The 20,207-nt window shown below is 38.1% G+C and overlaps 1 protein-coding gene across 1 annotated transcript; it reads left to right on the top strand.

Moving 5' to 3' along the window:
* Positions 1–7,248: 7,248 nt before the first annotated feature.
* zbtb44 (zinc finger and BTB domain containing 44) lies at positions 7,249–18,791 on the top strand. The gene is made up of 5 exons (XM_048615368.1): positions 7,249–7,393; positions 10,371–11,425; positions 12,406–12,490; positions 13,823–13,986; positions 18,487–18,791. The coding sequence occupies exons 2-5, from the start codon at positions 10,411–10,413 to the stop codon at positions 18,789–18,791; spliced, it is 1,569 nt and encodes a 522-aa protein (XP_048471325.1). The 5' UTR covers positions 7,249–7,393; positions 10,371–10,410.
* The last annotated feature ends 1,416 nt before the right edge of the window (positions 18,792–20,207 follow it).

The raw sequence follows: 20,207 nt of genomic DNA, 5'->3' as shown, positions 1-20,207 counted from the left end.
TATCACTGTGATAATTTATGGAGTTTGTGACTGTTTACATCCCAACAGTAAAACAAGCAGCAAATTCGACCAAATATCATTTTACCTGAGGTTTAATTGGTCAATCTGTCAGACAATGATATCATTAGAAGATAAAAATAAAAACTGTTCCAACAAAATAAAACAGAAGAAATGCAACCTTAGGACTTACTGTGTAAGCTTGATAATGAAGAAGGTGCAGTCCAAGGTGAGATCTGCAGTGAATAAAGAAGTCAAATGATTTTTCTGTTTCAAATAACCCTAGTATATTGTGCATGTTACTTATTGAACTATCACCTTAAATCACATACTTCCATCTTTTATTTGCTTTAAATACATCCACTACTTTTACCTAGATAATAATATTTGTTATTAAATATTGATTGAATGTGCTAAAGTTAATGCTGTGTGTATTTACCATAAAATGTGGAATCAAAGATATTTAGATACTGTCACTGCCTAGTTGGCAAAATGGAAACAGAGAGGATGAGTGATGCTGGTTAACTAATTAGTATTATGGAAATTATTCTCTGATATGGGTGCAACCTCCAGTTGAGTAAAGTAAACTCCAAAGTCTACTAAAGTAGACTTGCTTTACCATTGACAAGTTTGCAATTACAAAATCAGAGATATTGACCGAATGGGTTGAAGCAGCATTTTGAAACACTATACTGGAAGCTTCAGTTCATGTAATTAGTAAATGAATACATAATACATTTGTATGAATTTTCTTTGCCTGCTATTTTAGCTCTGGCATTAACATGTTACTTTCAGGTCATTATTCCCACCTACAAAATAATGGGCAGAGAAAGAAGTCAATCAGAGGCCTGGCATGAATACAGTCCAGGCATCTATGCATTAATCATAGAGGATGGTGCAAGGGAGGTCTACGCCTTACTGTCAAAAACTGGTAGGAGAGTCAAGACTGGGAATGAAGCAGAGTTATGTATCGAAGTGGGAACAAGGATAGAGTCATAAAGTCATACAGCATGGAAACAGACCCTTCAGTCCAACTACTCCATGGCAAACATGTTCCCAAACCAAACAAGACCCACCTGTCTGCGTTTGGCCCATATCACTCCAGACTGGGGGAAAGTCCAAGGTATAAGGGGATATGCAGAACAGCATTGGACACATGGTGAGCAATGGAAGGGATGTTATTAGCAGTAAACACCGTTGTGGTCTCTACAGAGAGAGTATAGAGGAATAGGTTTCTATCTTTAAGGTTTAACGTTAGGGTTTAGGGGTCAGTGAGGACAGTTGAAAGTGATGTTTAATGTGGTGGTTCTCCACATTGGGTGGAAATATGTTGTCAGGGTAATGTGAGGTAAATGGGGTCATGCAGGCTGTGGGGGTAGGGGGTGACTGGCAGCCAGATGGAGCCTGGTATTGACAGTGTCCATCATATGCTGTGAACTTTGCCATTCATTCAAACTAACTGTAACTGGAAAATAGCTAGGGCAATGTCCAGGGTGGGAAATCAGTGTCCGTTTGATTAGTAAGCGATCTAATCTGCTGGATGTCAGGACATCGAAAGTGTTTGATTTGTAAGGGATCTACATCAACTGGATGCCAGGACCCATTTAAGGGTTTAAATGCAAGGCAAAAGTGATTTGCATCATGCCAATTGTCCTTGCAAATAGCATAAATATCAGAAAAAGAACAAGTGTGAGGTATCAGAGAGCAGACAGTGGCACTTACCTTGGTGAAGCACAGCAGGCCATTGGCCATCTTCCTACCCTGATGGGAATTTCTCCAGATCATGGACACTGCGCTGATCTGGATGACAACCTCAGACTGGGCTGGCAGGGTCTGGTGGTGTAGCCTCCTTTGGTAACCCTCTAGGAAGAGAATGGCCCTTCTCTGCACCATCCAGTCCTTCAGGACCTGAAGTTCCCTATTCAGGCAGTGGTGAGTACTTACAGTGATGGCAAGTGGGAGAATTGGGCTAGAGGTGATGAGGGAGCACCATAAAAATGTGGTAGATAGTGAATGAGGAAAGTTTGGGATGATGCGGAGGGAAGCTCACAGAGAGGAACCCTCCATGAAACTCAATGAAAACGATATTGCCAAATATGAAATGATACAGCCTATTGTCACAAAGGAATGATCTAGTCTTCTGTATCTGATCATTTTGCCTAGGAGCATGTGCAATCTTCTTAGAAGATAAAGTTGCATTTATTATAGTTGGTCTCCAACTCAAGTCCAGCATTTTGAATAGAGAAAAAAGGTAACAAGCTTGGCCTTTAATGTAGGGCACAATAAAAAAAAAAGACTTTGCTCAAGCACAGGAAGCTTTGTCCTTGGACATCACGAGGTTGGATCAGCAACATGGCATTTGCGAAAAGTTTAAACGAGACACCTTCAACAAGCTTGGCCGTTTAGTTACCTTGCTTTTTGTGATCACGAGCAGTGTACTGATTTGTCCACTCTATCCATCCAAACATCAAGGTAGAGTGAGGTAGGGGACCTTCATTCATTCACAAATATTTCTTAAATGTTCTCCTACAAGGTAGAAGTGAAAGTTCTTTATACAGCAATGATTCATCGACTTTAAAATGTACACAATTGAATCTTTTTAACATAACATTTTACAGCAACCCTACCAGATTAAGAACATGTATAGTGCAAATTATATCTGTTGTAACATGAAGAGAAGGCTCGTGTCTCTCCTCTTTCAGTTTTTACTCCCTCCTGCTCAACCATAACAATTTATTTTTAATTTATCCTAAATTTAAATGCAGCTATCACACTTCAATTAAACTTAGATAACCAGCTCAAAAGTGGAGGAGAGCAAATTCTAAGGTTTTCTTGGGTGAAAGAGAAGAGAGTTTTATTACCTGGAAAAGTGAATAAAATGTAATAACAAACACACAAGTGCAGGTTTGCACTTACAAAGAATTTAGGGAGGGTATCTGATCAAGACGGGAAGTTGCAGTTTACGGGAGCATTTTTTGCATCTTTGAGTTGCGAGAATGTTAATATCTGGGTCCAACAGTTTAACTGCTAGCTTGTTTCCTCTGTAATGTTGAAGCCGCAGAAGTCTTGGTCACTGTTTACAAAATGTTTATAACAATAATTTTTAATGTTGTTTCTTTCTGCCTGATTAATCAGTGAGATTTTTTAAACTTGGATTTAAATATGATGCTGTCAAGTAATGTATAACAATATGTATTATAAGTTTTGTTATACAAGGTCTGAATTATGAAGTGAGACATACAATAGAATCACATTTGTTCTTAATGAAGTGTATGCAATTTACTTGTTGGCACAAGTTATGCCAGCCTATTCCTGTTCTTTATTATTTTTAATTATTGTGTTATTCAATTTATTTAATTATTGTATGTACTAGATCGTAAGTTGATCTTCAAGATTTCCCCCAATAAATGCTTCCATTTGGAGTATATTGTCTGTCTGGCTGTCCCAATGCTTTTATCTATCTATTATCATTTAAATTCTCTTAAGAATCACATTTTATTTACATTGCAAAATACTGTTTCCAAAGTAAAATGACCATTATGCTACACATTATTATTTCACTTGCTCTCTTCCTCTTCTTCCTTTCCCTTTTTCATTTCCCAGATCAATTTTGAGGCTGGAAGGCAGACAGATGACCTATTTCCAAACTTCCACTATTCCTTTCTTCAAAGCTAATGCACAAGAATTGCCTTGGGATGATTTTCTCCCCCTCTTTAATTGTAAGGAATGTATTTGGAGTTTGTTTGCATTTTTGAACAAGATGAGTAAAAATGTGTACATTTTAACAAACTGCAGTGTAACAGGTTTTGGTTTTAAAAAGTGCAATCTATTTCCACCATAAACATTTTATAAACTAGGATGAAATGTGTTCAAGAATCTAGCTAATATTGATCCACTCAATAGTAGATGTTCTTTTGTTTTCCCTTTAGGGTGAATCTAATCTCTGTTTGATGTAATTCTTTGATAAAGCAGCTTAGTACAATATAGATCACATGTTGGTGGTTGCATCTTTCTTACCATACACAGCTTTAAGGCACCATCCTTTGGGGTATTGCTTCTCTACTGACCTATGTCTGTATTTTAACAACTATGCCAATTAAATTCAAATGAAAGCAGACTTAAACCATTTTGCTTAATCTAACTCACGTAGCAGATGTAACACCTCATAACCTAAAATCTGGGCTACATTCCAAACTACTAATGCATATTGTGAAAGTTCATGTAAACCTGTTCATAATACACATTGACCATTACTTTGTGCAAGACTGAATCAGCTCTTTGTTTTTACCATATTATGCACTGAAGATCATAGATCGTCAATGTCTCCTTTCATAACCTTTTGATGCAACAGAACTCTTTAATGGAGCAAGGAAGTAAGAATGTAATATTCACTCATTGCATGACTCTTCAGTAAGAGGACTGGAAGACTGAAGCTTGTGGTATAAGAGGACACTTTCCCAGGGATGGTGACATGAAAAAAAGTTAGGAGCATACGGTGTTTCAAGTGATGTGTGTTTGATAGCTCCCACAGACTGCACAAAAAGACACTTATAGCAGAGGTAGAGGGCACTTGACTCTTACAGGAAAGCCAGTACACTAAGGGTATAACTGTGTTTCTCCAAACATTCTTCTTTACATAAAAGAAAATGCACATACAATCCTTTGTATTACAAGTTATGCAAGTTACCAAATGTATGTGATCACAAAGAAAATAATTTTCATTAACAATCCAGTGTGTTAGCACTGGTCCACTTTTGTCAGCTCTGCACATGCATTCCAAATATAGTTCTTAAATTGTGCCGGTCTCCTCATAGCACGTATAAATGTCGTCATTGGCTGTTCCTCAGGTATTGGCTCAATCCTAGGGTGATGTTTCCTTCATACATGTTGTTGTTGTGGTAACAGTTGTTGCCAATCCATTGCTCTTGCTGTTGAACAGTGGCCTACATGACTGATGGTCATTGAGTACTCCATGCAAGTGCTAAAGTTACTTCTTCCTGATCAGCTTCCTACGGTGAAGACTTAGCTTCTCTAATTTTACATAAAGATCTGTGGTTGCTATTATATATTTGGTCATTCACATTCATTGTGTATGTTCAACTGCTCTACAGTTGTCCCAAGTAGCCACACAGGGTTACTTTTGCGCAGAGTGTTGAATGGTTGCACTTTGGCTACTCTCCAATACTCAGGTGTGGAAATGACTTGGCAGATTTATCAAAATGACATTTGGCCTATTGTCACTTCATCTTGATTTTGTCACTCATTACTTTTAGCTTCAATAGTTTTGTTTTGTCATTAGCAGAGAACTTTGGATTCAGTGTGACATTAGTCTTTAGACGAGACGTGGAAACTGTTGTTTCGTTCAGAAGAATTTGTTAAGGAAATGTCACATCTAGTAACTTGTTGGAGTCTTTTGAAGAGGTGACAGAGAGGGTTCATGAGGGTAATGCTGTTGATGTGGTATAAATGGACTTCCAGAAGGCTTTTGATACAGTGCCACACAATAGACAAGCGTAAAAGGTTATATCTTATAGAATAAAATAGTCAATAGCAACATGGGTACAAAATTAGCTAAGCGATAGGAAACAGGCAGTAATGTTCAATGATTATTTTTCAGGCTGGAGTAGAGTTTATAGTGGAGTCCTCGAGAGTTTGGATTGGGTCTCTTGCGTTTTCTAATGTAGAGAATATAAATGATCTATATTTTGGCATGCAGAGGACAATTTCAATGTTTGTGGATGACACAAAACTTGGAAGCATTATAAACTGTGAGGAGAACAATGCAGAACTTCAGAAGGACATAGACGACATGGTGGAGTGGACAGGTAGGTGGCAGACGAAGTTGAAGTTTGATGTAAAGATGTGTGAGATGGTGCATTTTGGTAAAAGAACATGAATATCCAGGTTAAAATAAATGGCGTTATTTTAAAGTTTGCCCTGGAGCAGGGAACTGATTGTATATGTGCATTAATAATTTGAGGTGGCACAACAGGAAGGGAGAGCTGTTAATAAAGCATACAGTATTCTAGGCTCTATTAATAGGAGTATGGAGTACAAGAACATCCACAGTATTTGCTATTATTTATATCCTCTACTCTGGCTTTAATCTTTCCATTTGTTTTTCTTTTAACCCAACTGGCTGTTCTCATTTGGCCTGTTTCACAACATATTACAAAATCTGATCTATTTCCCCATTGATATGCACTGACAAATGATTGATAACCTCAAAGTTTCTTCACTTGCCCATAGCTTTCTTGAACATGTTTCTCCTCTATCAACAGCTTTGCTCTCAGTGCAAGTTTTCTAAGGTCCATGTCTTATGTCTTATGACGACCCTATGATAAGATCATCATTCAGTTGACCAAAGTCTCAAGATCCAGTTAAATCAGTGTGGTCAATAGACTCCTTCTCCCCTTGAGTTCTGATGCTGAATATCATTCATAAGCAACATTGATGTGGCATCCAATGTATGACATTTAAGCTTTCATCTGGCTTTTTTGCTCCTCTAGGCTGCAGTCGGCTTGTAACATTCTTTCCCCGGCATTGAAAGTGTAAGAAATGTGTCAATACCTACACAAATGCCGGGCCTTCTCTGATTGACAGTTGGTGCTGAGCCCCGCCCCTGGTCACCTTGATTGACAGTTGGTACCGTGTGGCTCCGCCCCGGTCCAGTTTGATCGATATTTGGTGTTTAGCCACGCCCCCTCCCACGGAATGTCTGTTTGCACTGGTTGGCCCATCCCCTCTCCATCTATAATTGGCTGTTGGTGCTGTGTTCCCGCCCCTTTCCGTCTCTGATTGACAGTTGGTGTTTGTTGACCGTGCCTCCTGGCACTCACTGAGTAAACGTTCGTGCTCAGTCCCGCCCCTGTCCCTCTTTGATTGTCATTTGGTCTGTGTTGGCCATGCTCCCGCCCACTGACTGCTTGGGCTGAGCCCCGCCCCCTGGGCCTTAGTTATTGACAGTTGATGCTGATTCTTGCCCCATTGCCCTCTGATTGACAGTTGGCCTTGAGCCCTGCCCCTAGACACCTTTGATTGACAGTTGGTGCCTCCGCCCCCTTGGCCTTCTCTGACAATTTGTGCTTCGCGCTGGCCCCGCGGTCCTCTCTGATTGACAGTTGATGGCGTGACCCCGCCCCTCGCCTCGCTGATCGACAGCTAGTGTCGGGCGGCCCCGCCCCCACGCCCCCTCTGATTGACAGTTGCTCTTTGAGGGGAGGGGGGCGTGCGCGGTGCAGGCTGGGAACAAAACAAACCCCCGGCTCGAGCGGGCGGATAGTGGCGGTTGCTCTGGGAGAGGGGGGGGGAAAAAAAGAGGTGTCGAGGCCGAGACCGGACAGACGGAGCTGCGACACTGGCCGCGCAGTAAGCAGCGGGGGCTTGTAATTTAACGGTATATGTCTGGGGAGTGGGGAGAGAGTGCGAATGAAGGGGGTGTCATCTTCCATCCTCTCCCCTCAGGCCTCTGACCCCGCTTCAGACTCCGAGCTCTCCGGCTGCCTGGGAGGCCCCGGGAAGGGTGAGTCTCTCCCTGTCCAGGGCAAGTAAAGGGGAGGGGAGAGGGGAAACCTTCCATGTGATTTTCCAACCCCCTCCACTGTTGGGGCCTCCTAAGCTGGGCTGAGGAGTCGCACCAACAGGTAGGTGCCTCCCTCACTCCAGCCCAGCACCACGGTCCCGCGTAAACAATGGCCCCATTGGGCTGACACATCGCCTCGGTCTGCTTGTGATCACTGCCAGCGCGGCCCCACCGACCAAGGGCCGCAATTCACTCCTCGGTCTGCTCCATGTCTCCCTCGTAGGCACTCATGCGAACCTCTGTCCGAAGTCATGATTCATGCACTTTTAATGCATTGCAATGTGTTTCTGTTTCCAGCAAAAAGAGGGGTAATTCCTAAGTGTGTTTCACTTTCCTCTGTTCAGCGCCACAAGCAAAATGGTAGCGTATTCAGACACCCACACCTCGGCATAGTTCTACAAATGAACCAGTCTGTTTCTCCCTAAATACAGTAAGGATTGTGCAAATTTCTAGCCATCCACTCTTATTGACTCAACAAAGATGTAAACCGTAACACCCACTTGTGCCTGAAATACTAAACAATAGTGAAATGAGTGTGTCGTGTTCAGTGAAGTCTCAAGTTAAAGACTTTGTTATGAAGTTCAAACTTGCAAATGCGTTAAATCATTCACTGTTGCCCTGGTTCTTCTTTCTCCTTGATCCGTCACCACTCAATTGTTCAAAGCTTTGGTGCTGCCCAATAAAAATCGATCAAATTTTAGTGTTGGATTATAACTGAATTGTGCTTCATAGTGTGAAGATTAATGGAATATATCTATCATGGTGCACACTGAAGAATTGTATTATATAATTGTGGGTAATTATATGATTATAAATAGATATGCAAAAGAAGACATTTAGTAAGCTTCTGACCATGGATTCTAAACTAAATGTTTGATTCAGGAGCATGAAAGTTGTAGAATATTATAAGAAATAATTCATCATAAAATCATAGGTTTGCTTAAATAAGATACCAGCAACTGAGCATTTTTTGGTTTTTCAAACCATCTCAAAACAATGTCAAAGTTGGCATTGCCCTATAAAAAGGTCGATTTATGTCCTTGTATTTTAGAGGTTTGAGCAGTCCAGCTCAAATATATTTAACATTTAACACATGTTGATTAAAATTCAACTAGGCCAAACTTACTGATTTATACCAGGATTTCTGAGATATGAAGCTCTTGTGACTTCTTAAATTTGTTTCACCAATGTGTGTAAATCAAAGAAAATGTTGCTTGAAAGTGGAGTCGCAGATAGATAGGGTAGTGAAGAAAACATTTGGTATTCTTGCCTTTATTGGTCAGTGCATTGAGTATAGGAGTTGGGAGGTCATGTTGCAGCTGTACAGGACATTAGTTAGGCCACTTTGGAATACTGCATTCAATTCTTGTCTCCCTGCTGTAGAAAAGATGTTGTTAAACTTGAAAGGGTTCAGAAAAAATTTATAAGGATGTTGCCAACGTTGGAGGGTTTGAGCCATAGGGAGGGGCTGAATAGGCTAGGGCTATTTTCCCTGGAGCGTCGGAGGGTGAGGGGTATCTTATAGAATTTCATAAAATCATTAGGGGAATGGATAAGGTGACTAGTCAGTGTCTTTTCCCCAGGGTAGTGGAGTCCAAAACTAGACAGCGTAGTTTTAAGATGAGGTGAACAGAATTAAAAGGGACCCAAGGGGCAGAGGGTGGTGCATGTATGGAATGAACTACCAGAGGAAATGGTGAAGGCTGGTACAGTTACAACATTTAAAGGACATCTGGATGGATATATGAATAGGAAGGGTTTAGAGGGATATGGGCTAAATGCTGGGAAATGGGACTAGATTAATTTAGGATATCTGGACGGCGTAGACGAGTTGGACCGAAGAGTCTGTTTCCATGCTGTACATCTCCGTCTCTAAATCGTTATAAAATAAAACAAAGAAATGTGGGTGCTGGCGATCTGAAACAAAAACAGAAGTTGCTGGAAAAACTCATCAGAGTCACCAGACTCGATGTTAACTGCTTTATTGCCATAGATGCTGCCAGGTGTGCTGAGCTTTTTCCAAGTAAATCATAATATTTTGGCTCGTAAATGTGGTTTTCTCGTATTTCCAATATTTACTGATAATGTACAATTGCTTACTGCTTTCACGATGAAATCATCTGCCACATTATTTCAGTATACATGAATCTTTCTTTTGTTTCAGACTCTGTTTACTAGCTGGTGCAGGTTACAACCACTGCCGATGAATGTGAAGGTTTATTGCATTTTTTAAAAGGTTAAGATTAGGGAAATACATAATGGTGCAAGCTGTTTACTCTCAGGGTTAAGGAGCATAAATAATTCACCATCTTGAAATTCTGAGCTAAACTTTGATTACTAATCATAGTGAAAATGAATAGTACTAGGTAGCAAAGTAGAACTGTTGACTTGCAATAAACTTAATTTGGGCTGTTAGCTTTCTGTGTAGATCAATCTTTATATCTGGGTTAAATTTAAATTGTCATTCTTGGGACAACTGCACTTTGTGATTAAGCTACGTTACTTGTTTTCCAGAAGATATAATGGGGCAAGTGGTCTGTTTCTGTCCTGTAAACTTTGAGTTCAGCTATGCTCAGTTAGGTGCTTTAAGAATGACTATGCATGAGTGGCATTGGTTGGTAGAAGTACAAAATTGACTGGTCTGATAGCAATAACTTGGACAATGCATGGTCTGCCAGCAAATGGGAATTATTGTTCTGTAAGGCAGTAAGCTGTGGTTTATAATTACAAGGCAAGGATTTAATACTTGAAGCTGCAAGTTCAAAATAAAAGATAAATCTCTTTCCTTCAGGTACTCGAGACAAGGGTATTGAACACAAGGAGAACAAATAATGGGTCTAAAAACCTTTACACACAATTCTCCAGTCCATGGTCAAGAGCTTCTTGGAAAATTAAACAAACTTCGTAATGAAGGACATTTTTGTGATGTTACAATTCGAGTTCAGGATAAGGTCTTCAGAGCCCACAAGGTGGTACTTGCTGCTTGCAGTGAATTCTTCAGGGCAAAACTTATAAATCAATCAGATGCGGATGAGTGCATTTTAGATTTGAATCATGTGACTGTTAGTGGGTTTTCGCCATTGCTAGAATATGCATACACTGCTACACTTGCCATTAATACTGAGAACATTATTGATGTCTTGGCTGCTGCAAGCTATATGCAGATGTTTCATGTAGCAAATACCTGTTCAGAGTTCATGAAATCAAGTATTCTGTGGAATACAAGTAGTAATCCACCAGGATCTGTTCCTCCATTATCTCAGGAGAATAGTGGAGCTTGCATCGTTCAGTCCCATGATGACAGCTTATCACCAGTGTCGTCAGAATGTAGTTCAGTTGAGAAGAATAAGCCCAGGGAGTCTCGCCGAAAGCGAAAGAACTTCATAATGATATCGCCAGAGAGTCCTACTGAATCTGCTGCTCAGCCCAACTGTTCACAAGTTTTAAACCCTTCAGTGACCTTTTCAGATAGCAACAGGACCCAGCAGTGTGTAGACTCATCTGTGTCATTTCAGTGGACGTACCCATTGGGAAGTGATCGACGGACCCAAACTGAAAAAAGTAAACAAACAGAAAATGCTAGGATCTTGGAACAGACCGTTAACACAGAGGTAACAGGAAGACTACCTGAATTCACTGCTTGTGAAAGCACAAAAGCAACATCACCCCCTATAATAGAAGATGATGTACGGATCAAAGTTGAAAGGTTGAGTGATGATGAGGGTCATGAAGTGGTGTCACAACCTGTTAGTGCTTCTCAAAGTTCACTTAGTGACCATCAAACTGTACCAGGAAGTGAACAAGTTCAGGAAGATTTATTGATCAGCCCACAGTCTTCCTCTATAGGTATGTTTGACAAAACATTTACTCTTCAACTTTTTTATTAAATTAAGTTTAAAAAGCTCCTGTAATGAGGTAAAACAAAGTCGTCATGAAATTAAACATCTTAGAACATTGCATATATATTTTTTGCATGGTTTATATAATTGGGATGGTGATTTGCATTCCAGAAGGCTGTGCTGTTATTATAGTCCAGTTGAATTTGCTTGGTAATGAACAAAAATAATTTGTATCGTGACTAGTATTTCTTAGATTGCAAAGTTTAGCTGATCTAGTTTTCCTCCAAGTCATATGGAATGACAAGCAAGGCCTTTCTTTTTGTCACAATACTGTGAGCCACCTTGAGAAATTGGATCATGCTGCAGGTGTTTATGGGTCTACAGTTGCTGTTTGGTCACCTTGCCCACATTTTTAAGTAATAGTTTTTGAGGGAACAAGAATGTTTGCTGCAGTTGAAAGAAGTATTTTCTTTAAAAAAGATCTTTAACTTTACAATTTAAAAACTAGGCTATCGAGCTTAGGATTTTGCGAACAAGGTCCTTAAGTGAAATATCAATCACTTCACTTAAATTACATCTTTATCATTATCTTATTAGATAGTTGTTAAATTTGCATATCTGCCAATGTTTTCAATCTTTTCAGCTTGCTTGTCTTTTTCATCCTCCCTTTGCATTATCGCCCTCTTAGGCAGTTTGGAAAATTAGTGATCCAGTATTAATACCTGTACTGTAGCAGATCATTAATTTTTTATTGTAATTTTCCATTTTTTGCTTTTATTTTAGTTAGCTAAGTCTAAAATATGTTTACCACAGATGTAAATTACTACGTGGAGTTTATGAAGCTGGCAAAGTGTGATGTTCCAGTTACAAAGCACAGTATTTAAAATGTTTATTTCATTGCAGAATTTATATACAGCGGTTGAGCTTAGAATTATAAGTTGTTGTCTTGCTAAATATTTAGTAACATTTTGCTTTCTCTTTAAACAGGTTCAGTAGATGAAGGAGTTACAGAAGGTTTACCAACTCTTCAAGGCACTTCCAATGCCAACAATCACCCAGATGATGATGATAGGTAAGTACAGTCTGTTTACATATTGTTTTGCATTTAATGAATGTATGGTGACTGATTAATAACACAAGGTGCAATAGCAATTAGAGGTTTGAGGGGGAAGAATGAAGTTGGCAGATGTAGTAAAGGTCTGTCTTAAATCAGTTTTTAAAATGTGCACAATGGGAAAAGATTTGTACTGAACTTCAATACTTGTGGTAACTGAGGACTGTGGTGGTTCAGAGGTCCTTCTGCTTGTGAAAGATTTTCCATGAGAAATAAGTATTATCAAGGAGATTTTGTGTGCCCAATCCAAGTTGTGTTGTGATTTATACTGTATCTTGACTTGGTCCTTTGAATGGTGACAAATTAGTTGCAAATTCGATTTACTTACACTCATTCATCATGAACATTTCTTAATATTGGCTGATGCTCAACATCATTACTTAAGGTAGTTTTAGTATATGCTATTGGAGAACTAAGAGAGGGTTAAAAAATACAGCTCATTTCTTGTTATGATTTGCTTAATACATAAAAGCATTTGTTTCAAGGAATGATCTATATAATCTGACCTTTTAACCTTCCATGACAATAAAATGCACTTGCTGCATGCAAGTTATGTAATAGGTAATTGGGTCATTTCTTTAACAGATTAGAGGCTAATTGCTTAGAGAAGCAATCTCTAGATTGGGAGTCCAAAGATAAATGAAGAAGAAAGAGATGGGCAATTCCATAAAATTGTTATTTTTTTTAATGTGCATAAAAGGTCAATGAAGATAAGATGTCAAGCTTGCACTAACTGTCTTCTGGGTTCATCAGTTTGATCATTGGATCAGGACCTTTTTTTTTGCATATTTGACTGTGTTTAGTTGGAGTTAATTTATTTTACTTATTGGACTTAGCAATAATTGCAGTACTTTACATAGAAACAATGTGTTCAAAGATTGTTGTTTTAGAAAATTACAGGTATGAAGTTGGACCAGGTATGTAAATTTTGAAAATTTAAATAGCTGACACCTGATTTCTGTTTGGCACCTAGTGTCATTTTCTGACTTTATGCCGGAAATGTATGCCAGTTTTGGGAAATGGAGACTAAACTGGTTATATTCTGATAAACTTCCAAAATGTATTCTCAACTCTATAACCAATGAGTATGCTCAATAATATTTATTTCATATATTGTATAACTTTTCACGAAATTCACTAACTTCCAAATATTGCACAGATACACTGGTGTACTGAGGGTACCAGATGAAAATTTTGGATTGTTGTTTCTTCTTTCAACAAGATCCACAGGATTATTGTGCTCTCCTTTGGATAATTCTACTTTTAAATTGTAGTTCTTTAAATTTCTAGATTGGAGAGTGGACAGTACTCCTACCAGCTATACATCAACCCTTCCACAAGTGGCACAGAGAGACCCAGCCCAAACGGTCCTGATAAACCTTTTCAGTGCCCCACATGTGGTGCGAGATTCACTCGTATCCAGAACCTCAAACAGCACATGCTTATTCACTCAGGTAAGATTGAATAAATGGTTTCATGTTCTATTTACTTTATCTGTGTGTGTGTGGCATTAGTAATCTGTTCACTTTGGATATGCGCATGTGAGTTATTAAAAAAAGTAATTAAAGTCTTCCTTATTTTGCGGTTGTGAATCAACTATTAATTTGACTCGGTTGCCTTTTGACTACTGATTTGTTAAAATTAATCTTTGCGCGAGTCTGAAATATTGGAAATATTTATGCCTTGAATGTGCTTTATTCAAGAGCCATAACTTAAGCAATTATCATTTGAAGTACAAAGTGTATATTTATTTCAGTGGAATTCAACAGAAATCCTAGATTATTACAAGAGAGTAGTCAGAGAGTGAAACCCAAAGTTTATGGGAGGCTTCTAAAGTTCATTATATTGTAGCCACAAAGGGATTCATAATTAGAACTGATAAGTATATTGTGGCAAAACCTGCTTGATTCAGCAACAGCAGCTGTGTCCTTCTAAAGAAGGGTCATATGACTCGAAGCATTAACTCTGTTTTCTATGCACAGATGCTGCCAGACATGCAAAGTTTCTCCAGCAATTATGGCATTTTTGTTAATGTTCTGGGAGCCTGCTGTGGCAAATGGTGAAATTTAAATTCAATTAAAAAATCCAGATTGAAGTGCTAGCCTAATGGCAATCATGTAACCATTGTTGTAAAAACGCATCTGGTTCACTAATTTTGGACCAAATGCAGACAAATGGGACTGGGTTAGATTGGGATGTCTGGGCAGCACGGACAAGTTAGATCGAAGGGTCTATTTCCATGCTGTAGACTTTGACCTTTTAAGGAAGGAAATCTGCCATCCTTACCTGAGCTAGCTTATTGAACTCCAGATCCACAGTAATATAATTGACTCTTAATTGTCCTCTGGGTAAGGGCAATTAATGCTGGATTAGCCAGTGGTGTCTGTGAACAAATAAAAACAAAAGGCGTTATGTTTCACTTGGTCACTAAACTGATTTCCCTCGAGTTCAATGGAAAATAATACAGTAGTTGCATTCTGCTCCATTCAGTGTTTATCTTTTTCTTTTACAACATGGATTTTGAAACTTCTGTTCAATGCACTTTTTGAAGATATCAAATTATGTTTGAAGACCAGTGAGTTTTAAGTGAGACTAACTGCTATCATTATCTTTGTAACATTCATCATTGCATTTGTGCATCTCAAGCTTCATTTTAGAATTCACAGAACATTGTAATTCTCCTTACTTAAATAGTTTTGATTATGAGCATTCACAAAAATTTAATATTTCATTTATATCTTTTTTCTACTGTTTGTTTAATTATCCTTCAAACATTGTAGGTGCTTAAAATATTGAGGTCATGTCATAATCAGCAGTTACGATTGAGCATAAGAAATTACAAAAGAATTAAGTGCTGAAGGCAGTTTGAAGAGAGATTTTGAAGGTTGCGAATAAGGTAGCAAAGAGTGGGGTTTCACAATTTCAGAGTATGCGTTTGTCGTGGATGAAGGTTCTATTGCTGAGGGTGGAGCCTACAGTGTTATGCAAAAGCAGCCAAAATTTGAAGAATAGAAAGCTTTTTTATCTGGGCCAAGATGAAACAAGATAGTTGAAACAGCATGTGGTGTTCCTCATTTATGAAACGTGACTGATATTCTTTTTCTATTTTTATTATTAATATCACTTTGTTTTGAATGTTAATTGTGATACTTTACAGAACAAAATACCTGCACTTTGTGGAAAAGGTATTGATTCTTTCACTTTAGGGTTAGGGTGATGGGAAAAATTATTTTCTTAGTTGATTTCAGAGGCTTTTTTGACTATATTCTCCAATTTTAATGACAAATATCTCACTCTGGAAATATTTATTTAACCTGTTGTTAGAGAACTAAACTCCTTTAACTAGGAAGAGGTGACAGTTCAGTTGCAAAATAATAAAATACATGATCAGCCGTAATTTTATTGAATGACAGATTTGGCTTGAGAGGCTGAATGGCTTATTTCTGCACCTTGTGCATAGATTTATAGTCTAACAAGTGGAATAGTGAACTCATTGATGCATAATAACTATAAATATTGCACAGTTCGAGGTTAATGCAGTGGTTAATACTGATATCTTAAAACCAGGGAGTTATAATCTAAAAGCTGGTGAGAAAAACTTGAAACTTTTAATATTTTTCGCCCTATTTTTAAACTTGATTACAGGATTTCAAAACAAAATTCCATGGTTTTCTGATAGCCAAGAAGAATTGTTAGACTCATGACAAAATTTGAATAACTTCTACATCACAGAAGTATCTATTATAAAATACGTTTTATGATCATGACAATTGCATTACATTGACTCTGACTTCTTAAATATAGAAAGTCCAAAATCTAACTGTACACAATTGGTTTTCCTGTGAGATTTATTAAATATCTTTCTAGTTTTACAACATTTAAGAAGTTAAAGTTTCAGCTGCCTTCTTAATACTTCAATTCCTTTGAGAAGAAATAGTAAAGAATGAAGATATTGAAACGTATTACACTGCAATACTGTAAAAGTAAGTCATATAAAAAATGGGAGTGGGGAGGTGTGCACTTGGGGCCACTTCCAACATACATCTTCGGAGTCATTTTATGGTATTAATGACTTAATTCAAGAGAAATAACAAATTTGGTTTCACTTTTGCTTCGATGCTCCTGCCATCCCAGCTGAATGATAGAAAGCAACAGCTGAGTGAAATCATATATTTACTGTCTGTTATAAAATGATTTCCTACTGAATTGAATCTTTCTCCTGTACTTAAGTTAAAGCAACTTATGGTAAAACAATCCTAATTGATGAAATTTTTTTGGAATGTTGGCCGTTCTGACTCTGCTTAATGTTGTTTGAAAGTGTTTTTTTTTGTTTGTGGGATGTTGGTGTCAATGACTAGATCAGCATTTTATTTTTGCCCATTCCTAATTGTCCTGGAGCACGTTATGAGCCATTATTTTGATGTTTTGCAGACCTTGGGGTGTAGGGACACCAGCAGGGCTATTTAGAAATGAGTTCCAGAAATTTAACCCAGTAACAATGAAGGAATGACAATATAGTCACATTTCAGGATGTGACTTTCATGGGAGCTTGCAAGTGGTAGTTTTTCTATGCATCTGATGTTGTCCTATGAAGCAGAGGTTACAGGTTACCTTGCTGAGTTATTGTAATGCATCTCTTAGATGTCTCACTGCTGCCACTGAGTGTCAGTGGTGAAGGGAATAAATGTTGAAAGTGGTGGCTGGGGTACCGATTAAGCAGCCTGCTTAATCCTGGCTGTTATCGAGTTTCTTGAATGTTGTGGGATCTCTCGTCATCCAGGCAAGTGGATGATATTCCATGACACTCCTGATTTGTGCCTGGTATATACTGGACAGGCAATGGGGAGACTGGAGGTGAGTTACTTAGAGAATTTCTAGCTTCTGACCTACTCTTGTAGCCACAGTTTTAATATAGCTGCTCCAGTTCAATTTCTGCTAAACCTTAAGCACCAGGATGTTAATAGTGGGGGTTCAATGATAGTTGTGTCTTGGAGCATCAAGGGGTAATGATAAGATTCTGTTTTGTTGGAGATGATCATTGTCTGGTTACTTCTGTGACACTTGTTACTTGTCACTTATCAGCCCAAGCCTGGATGTTGTCAATGTCGACAAAATGTGGAGCTGGAGGAGCACAGCAGGTCAGACAGTATCAGAGGAGCAGGAAAGTTGATGTTTCGGGTCTGGACTCTATAGTAGTTTATGTTTCTAAATGTTGCAAATCAATGGTGAGATATCAACTGATTTTCCCCTTTCTTTGGAATTGTACTTCGAACTTCAGAGACAAAATTAAGTGGAATAAGCAGACATAATCTATATAATTAATAAAATGATCCTGGTGCATGCATACATATATAGTTGGGGAAGTCATACATAATGTGCTTTATGACTATTTCTGAATAATTTTATATTTCATTTTATAAATTGTTGTGTAGTGCAACATCTGTGGTACATCTCTTTATTCCTCATAGTTTGCTTTTAGGAATTTGATTCATGTTTGGGGGAGAGAATTGGGTGGACAACGTGGTATATCAATTCTATTTTGTTAAAAACCAGCTTGGGTAATAAAAATCATTTATTTCCCAAATATTTGTATTATCTTACATGTAGGTTGCAGAAATTATTTGTTTGGTTGCAGGTGCATTCAATGGTTGTAAGCAAGCACTGAAAAGTAATTCCATATTGATAGTAGCCATATTTTTCTTCTGATAATAGGTAAACGGCTACTGAATAATGGTGTCTGCACTTTTTTCATTATTTAACATACCTGTAGAAATTCTGCCATTCAAGCAAAAATTAATCAGTTATAGTTTCTTTCTGATACTTGGAATAGGATGAGCAGTTTATATAGCTTGATGACAACACTTTGTTTTAAGAACTGAGAGAATGAAGTATCACTTTCTTCTTCTCAAATTATTGAGTTGGTTATTGTTGATTGAAGGCATTCCTTTTTTTAGGTATAAAACCCTTCCAGTGTGACAGATGTGGAAAAAAGTTCACAAGAGCGTATTCCTTAAAGATGCATCGTCTCAAGCATGAAGGCAAACGATGTTTCCGATGCCAGATATGTAGTGCAACATTTACTTCATTTGGGGAATATAAACACCATATGCGTGTTTCAAGGCACATTATTCGAAAACCAAGAATCTATGAGTGTAAAACATGTGGTGCCATGTTTACTAATTCTGGAAACTTAATTGTACACCTGAGGAGCCTGAATCATGAAGCATCTGAACTGGCGTCCTACTTCCAGGGAAGGTAAGCCACAGTACTGTTGAAAATCTATGCTTGGAAGGAACAATCTGGCTGTTAGTGCAAGAATGGTCTGATGCTTATATTTATTTAATCTAATGAGGTCTGTGTGATGATGGAAAAATTGACCACTCTTGTGGAAGAGACCAGAACTAGCGACCATAAATACGATAGATAATAAATATGATCAATTATTAATAAATCCAGTGGGAAGTTCAGGAGCAACCTCTTTACTCTGAGATTGGTTAGAATGTGAAAGTTGCTGTCATAAAGAACAGGGGAGGTAAGTGTCATAGATGCCTTTAAGGATGACCTGGATGAGTATAAGGAAAAGAAAGAAATCTGAGAGCATGATAGAGTTCCGTGTTGAGGATTGGATATTTCTGAGCAACATAAAGACGGATGTGGACTGTTCTGTACAATCTATGTACCATAAATAACAGCGTAAAAGTCAACTTGACGTATAAAACAAATCCATTTATCTGGCTGTAAAAGTCACATTTTTGCATAAAATTAGCATGCAAATTGGCCATATACTGATTTCCCCAAAAAACCTCCCACCTTGCTACTTTTTAGCCCAATATGCCTGCCTTGTGTTATTCGTCGATCTCAATGGAGATATTTATTAATTAATTTAATAATCTTGGCAAATAAATGTAAAACATTTGAATGACATAGATTTCCTTGATCATGCAAAACTGTAGAATCTGAAACTTTTGCAGCCCAGTTTAGTACTAATTACATGCAATCTAGAGTGTGTGGGGGTATCCTGTTCAATCATGATGCATCTTAACACACACAACTAACTTCCTTCAATTTATATGCCACATTGGAATATGCCAGTAGATGTTGCAGTTTTGGATTTCAGTAATCCCTTTAAACTATGACGTAAAAGCAAAATACAATAACAAATGCTGGAAATCTGAAATAAGTGCAAAGTGCTGGAAATATTCAGCAAGTCCCATATTGGATCCCATTAATTTTAGGAAATTAGAAGCCATACTAGAGAAGTAGATATTGCAATCAATAATCATCTTATAAAATGAAGGAGATGGATTGAGGAGCTGAATGGCCAATTGTTCATTTTAGTTTCTATGTAGGTCTGGAAGTGTGTGTTGAGAGAAAAACAGTTAATATTTCGAATTCTCTGTCATCTTTCGGACTGAAGGAAGGTGGGAACTTGATGGCATTTTGCTTTTGAAAGCTAGGGAGGGGGAGGAAGAACAAAAGAGATGATATTGATGATGTAGAGGGAAGGAAAACTTCAGTGGTGATGATGATGACATGGCTCAAAAAGCAAAGAGAGCCATAAAGAAACAAAGTATTTGTTCTATGCCAGTGTGAAGGGCAGAGTAATGAACAGCACTATCCAAAAGCTGTAACATAGAAATCAAGATTCATAGTATAAAAATGGGTACTGGAGTTG

Source organism: Rhincodon typus, chromosome 32 (genome assembly GCF_021869965.1).
Source record: "Rhincodon typus isolate 14 chromosome 32, sRhiTyp1.1, whole genome shotgun sequence".
Taxonomy (NCBI): domain Eukaryota; kingdom Metazoa; phylum Chordata; class Chondrichthyes; order Orectolobiformes; family Rhincodontidae; genus Rhincodon; species Rhincodon typus.
The sequence above is the reverse complement of the archived record's forward strand: the minus strand, read 5'-3'. Positions and strand labels throughout refer to the sequence as shown.

Excerpts from the sequence above, each read along its gene's own strand:
- zbtb44 (XM_048615368.1), top strand. The coding sequence starts at position 10,411 with ATGGGTCTAAAAACCTTTACACACAATTCTCCAGTCCATGGTCAAGAG. Across the intron at positions 12,491-13,822 it reads CACCCAGATGATGATGATAG|ATTGGAGAGTGGACAGTACT; the intron begins GTAAGTACAGTC and ends TTAAATTTCTAG. Across the intron at positions 13,987-18,486 it reads GCACATGCTTATTCACTCAG|GTATAAAACCCTTCCAGTGT; the intron begins GTAAGATTGAAT and ends TCCTTTTTTTAG.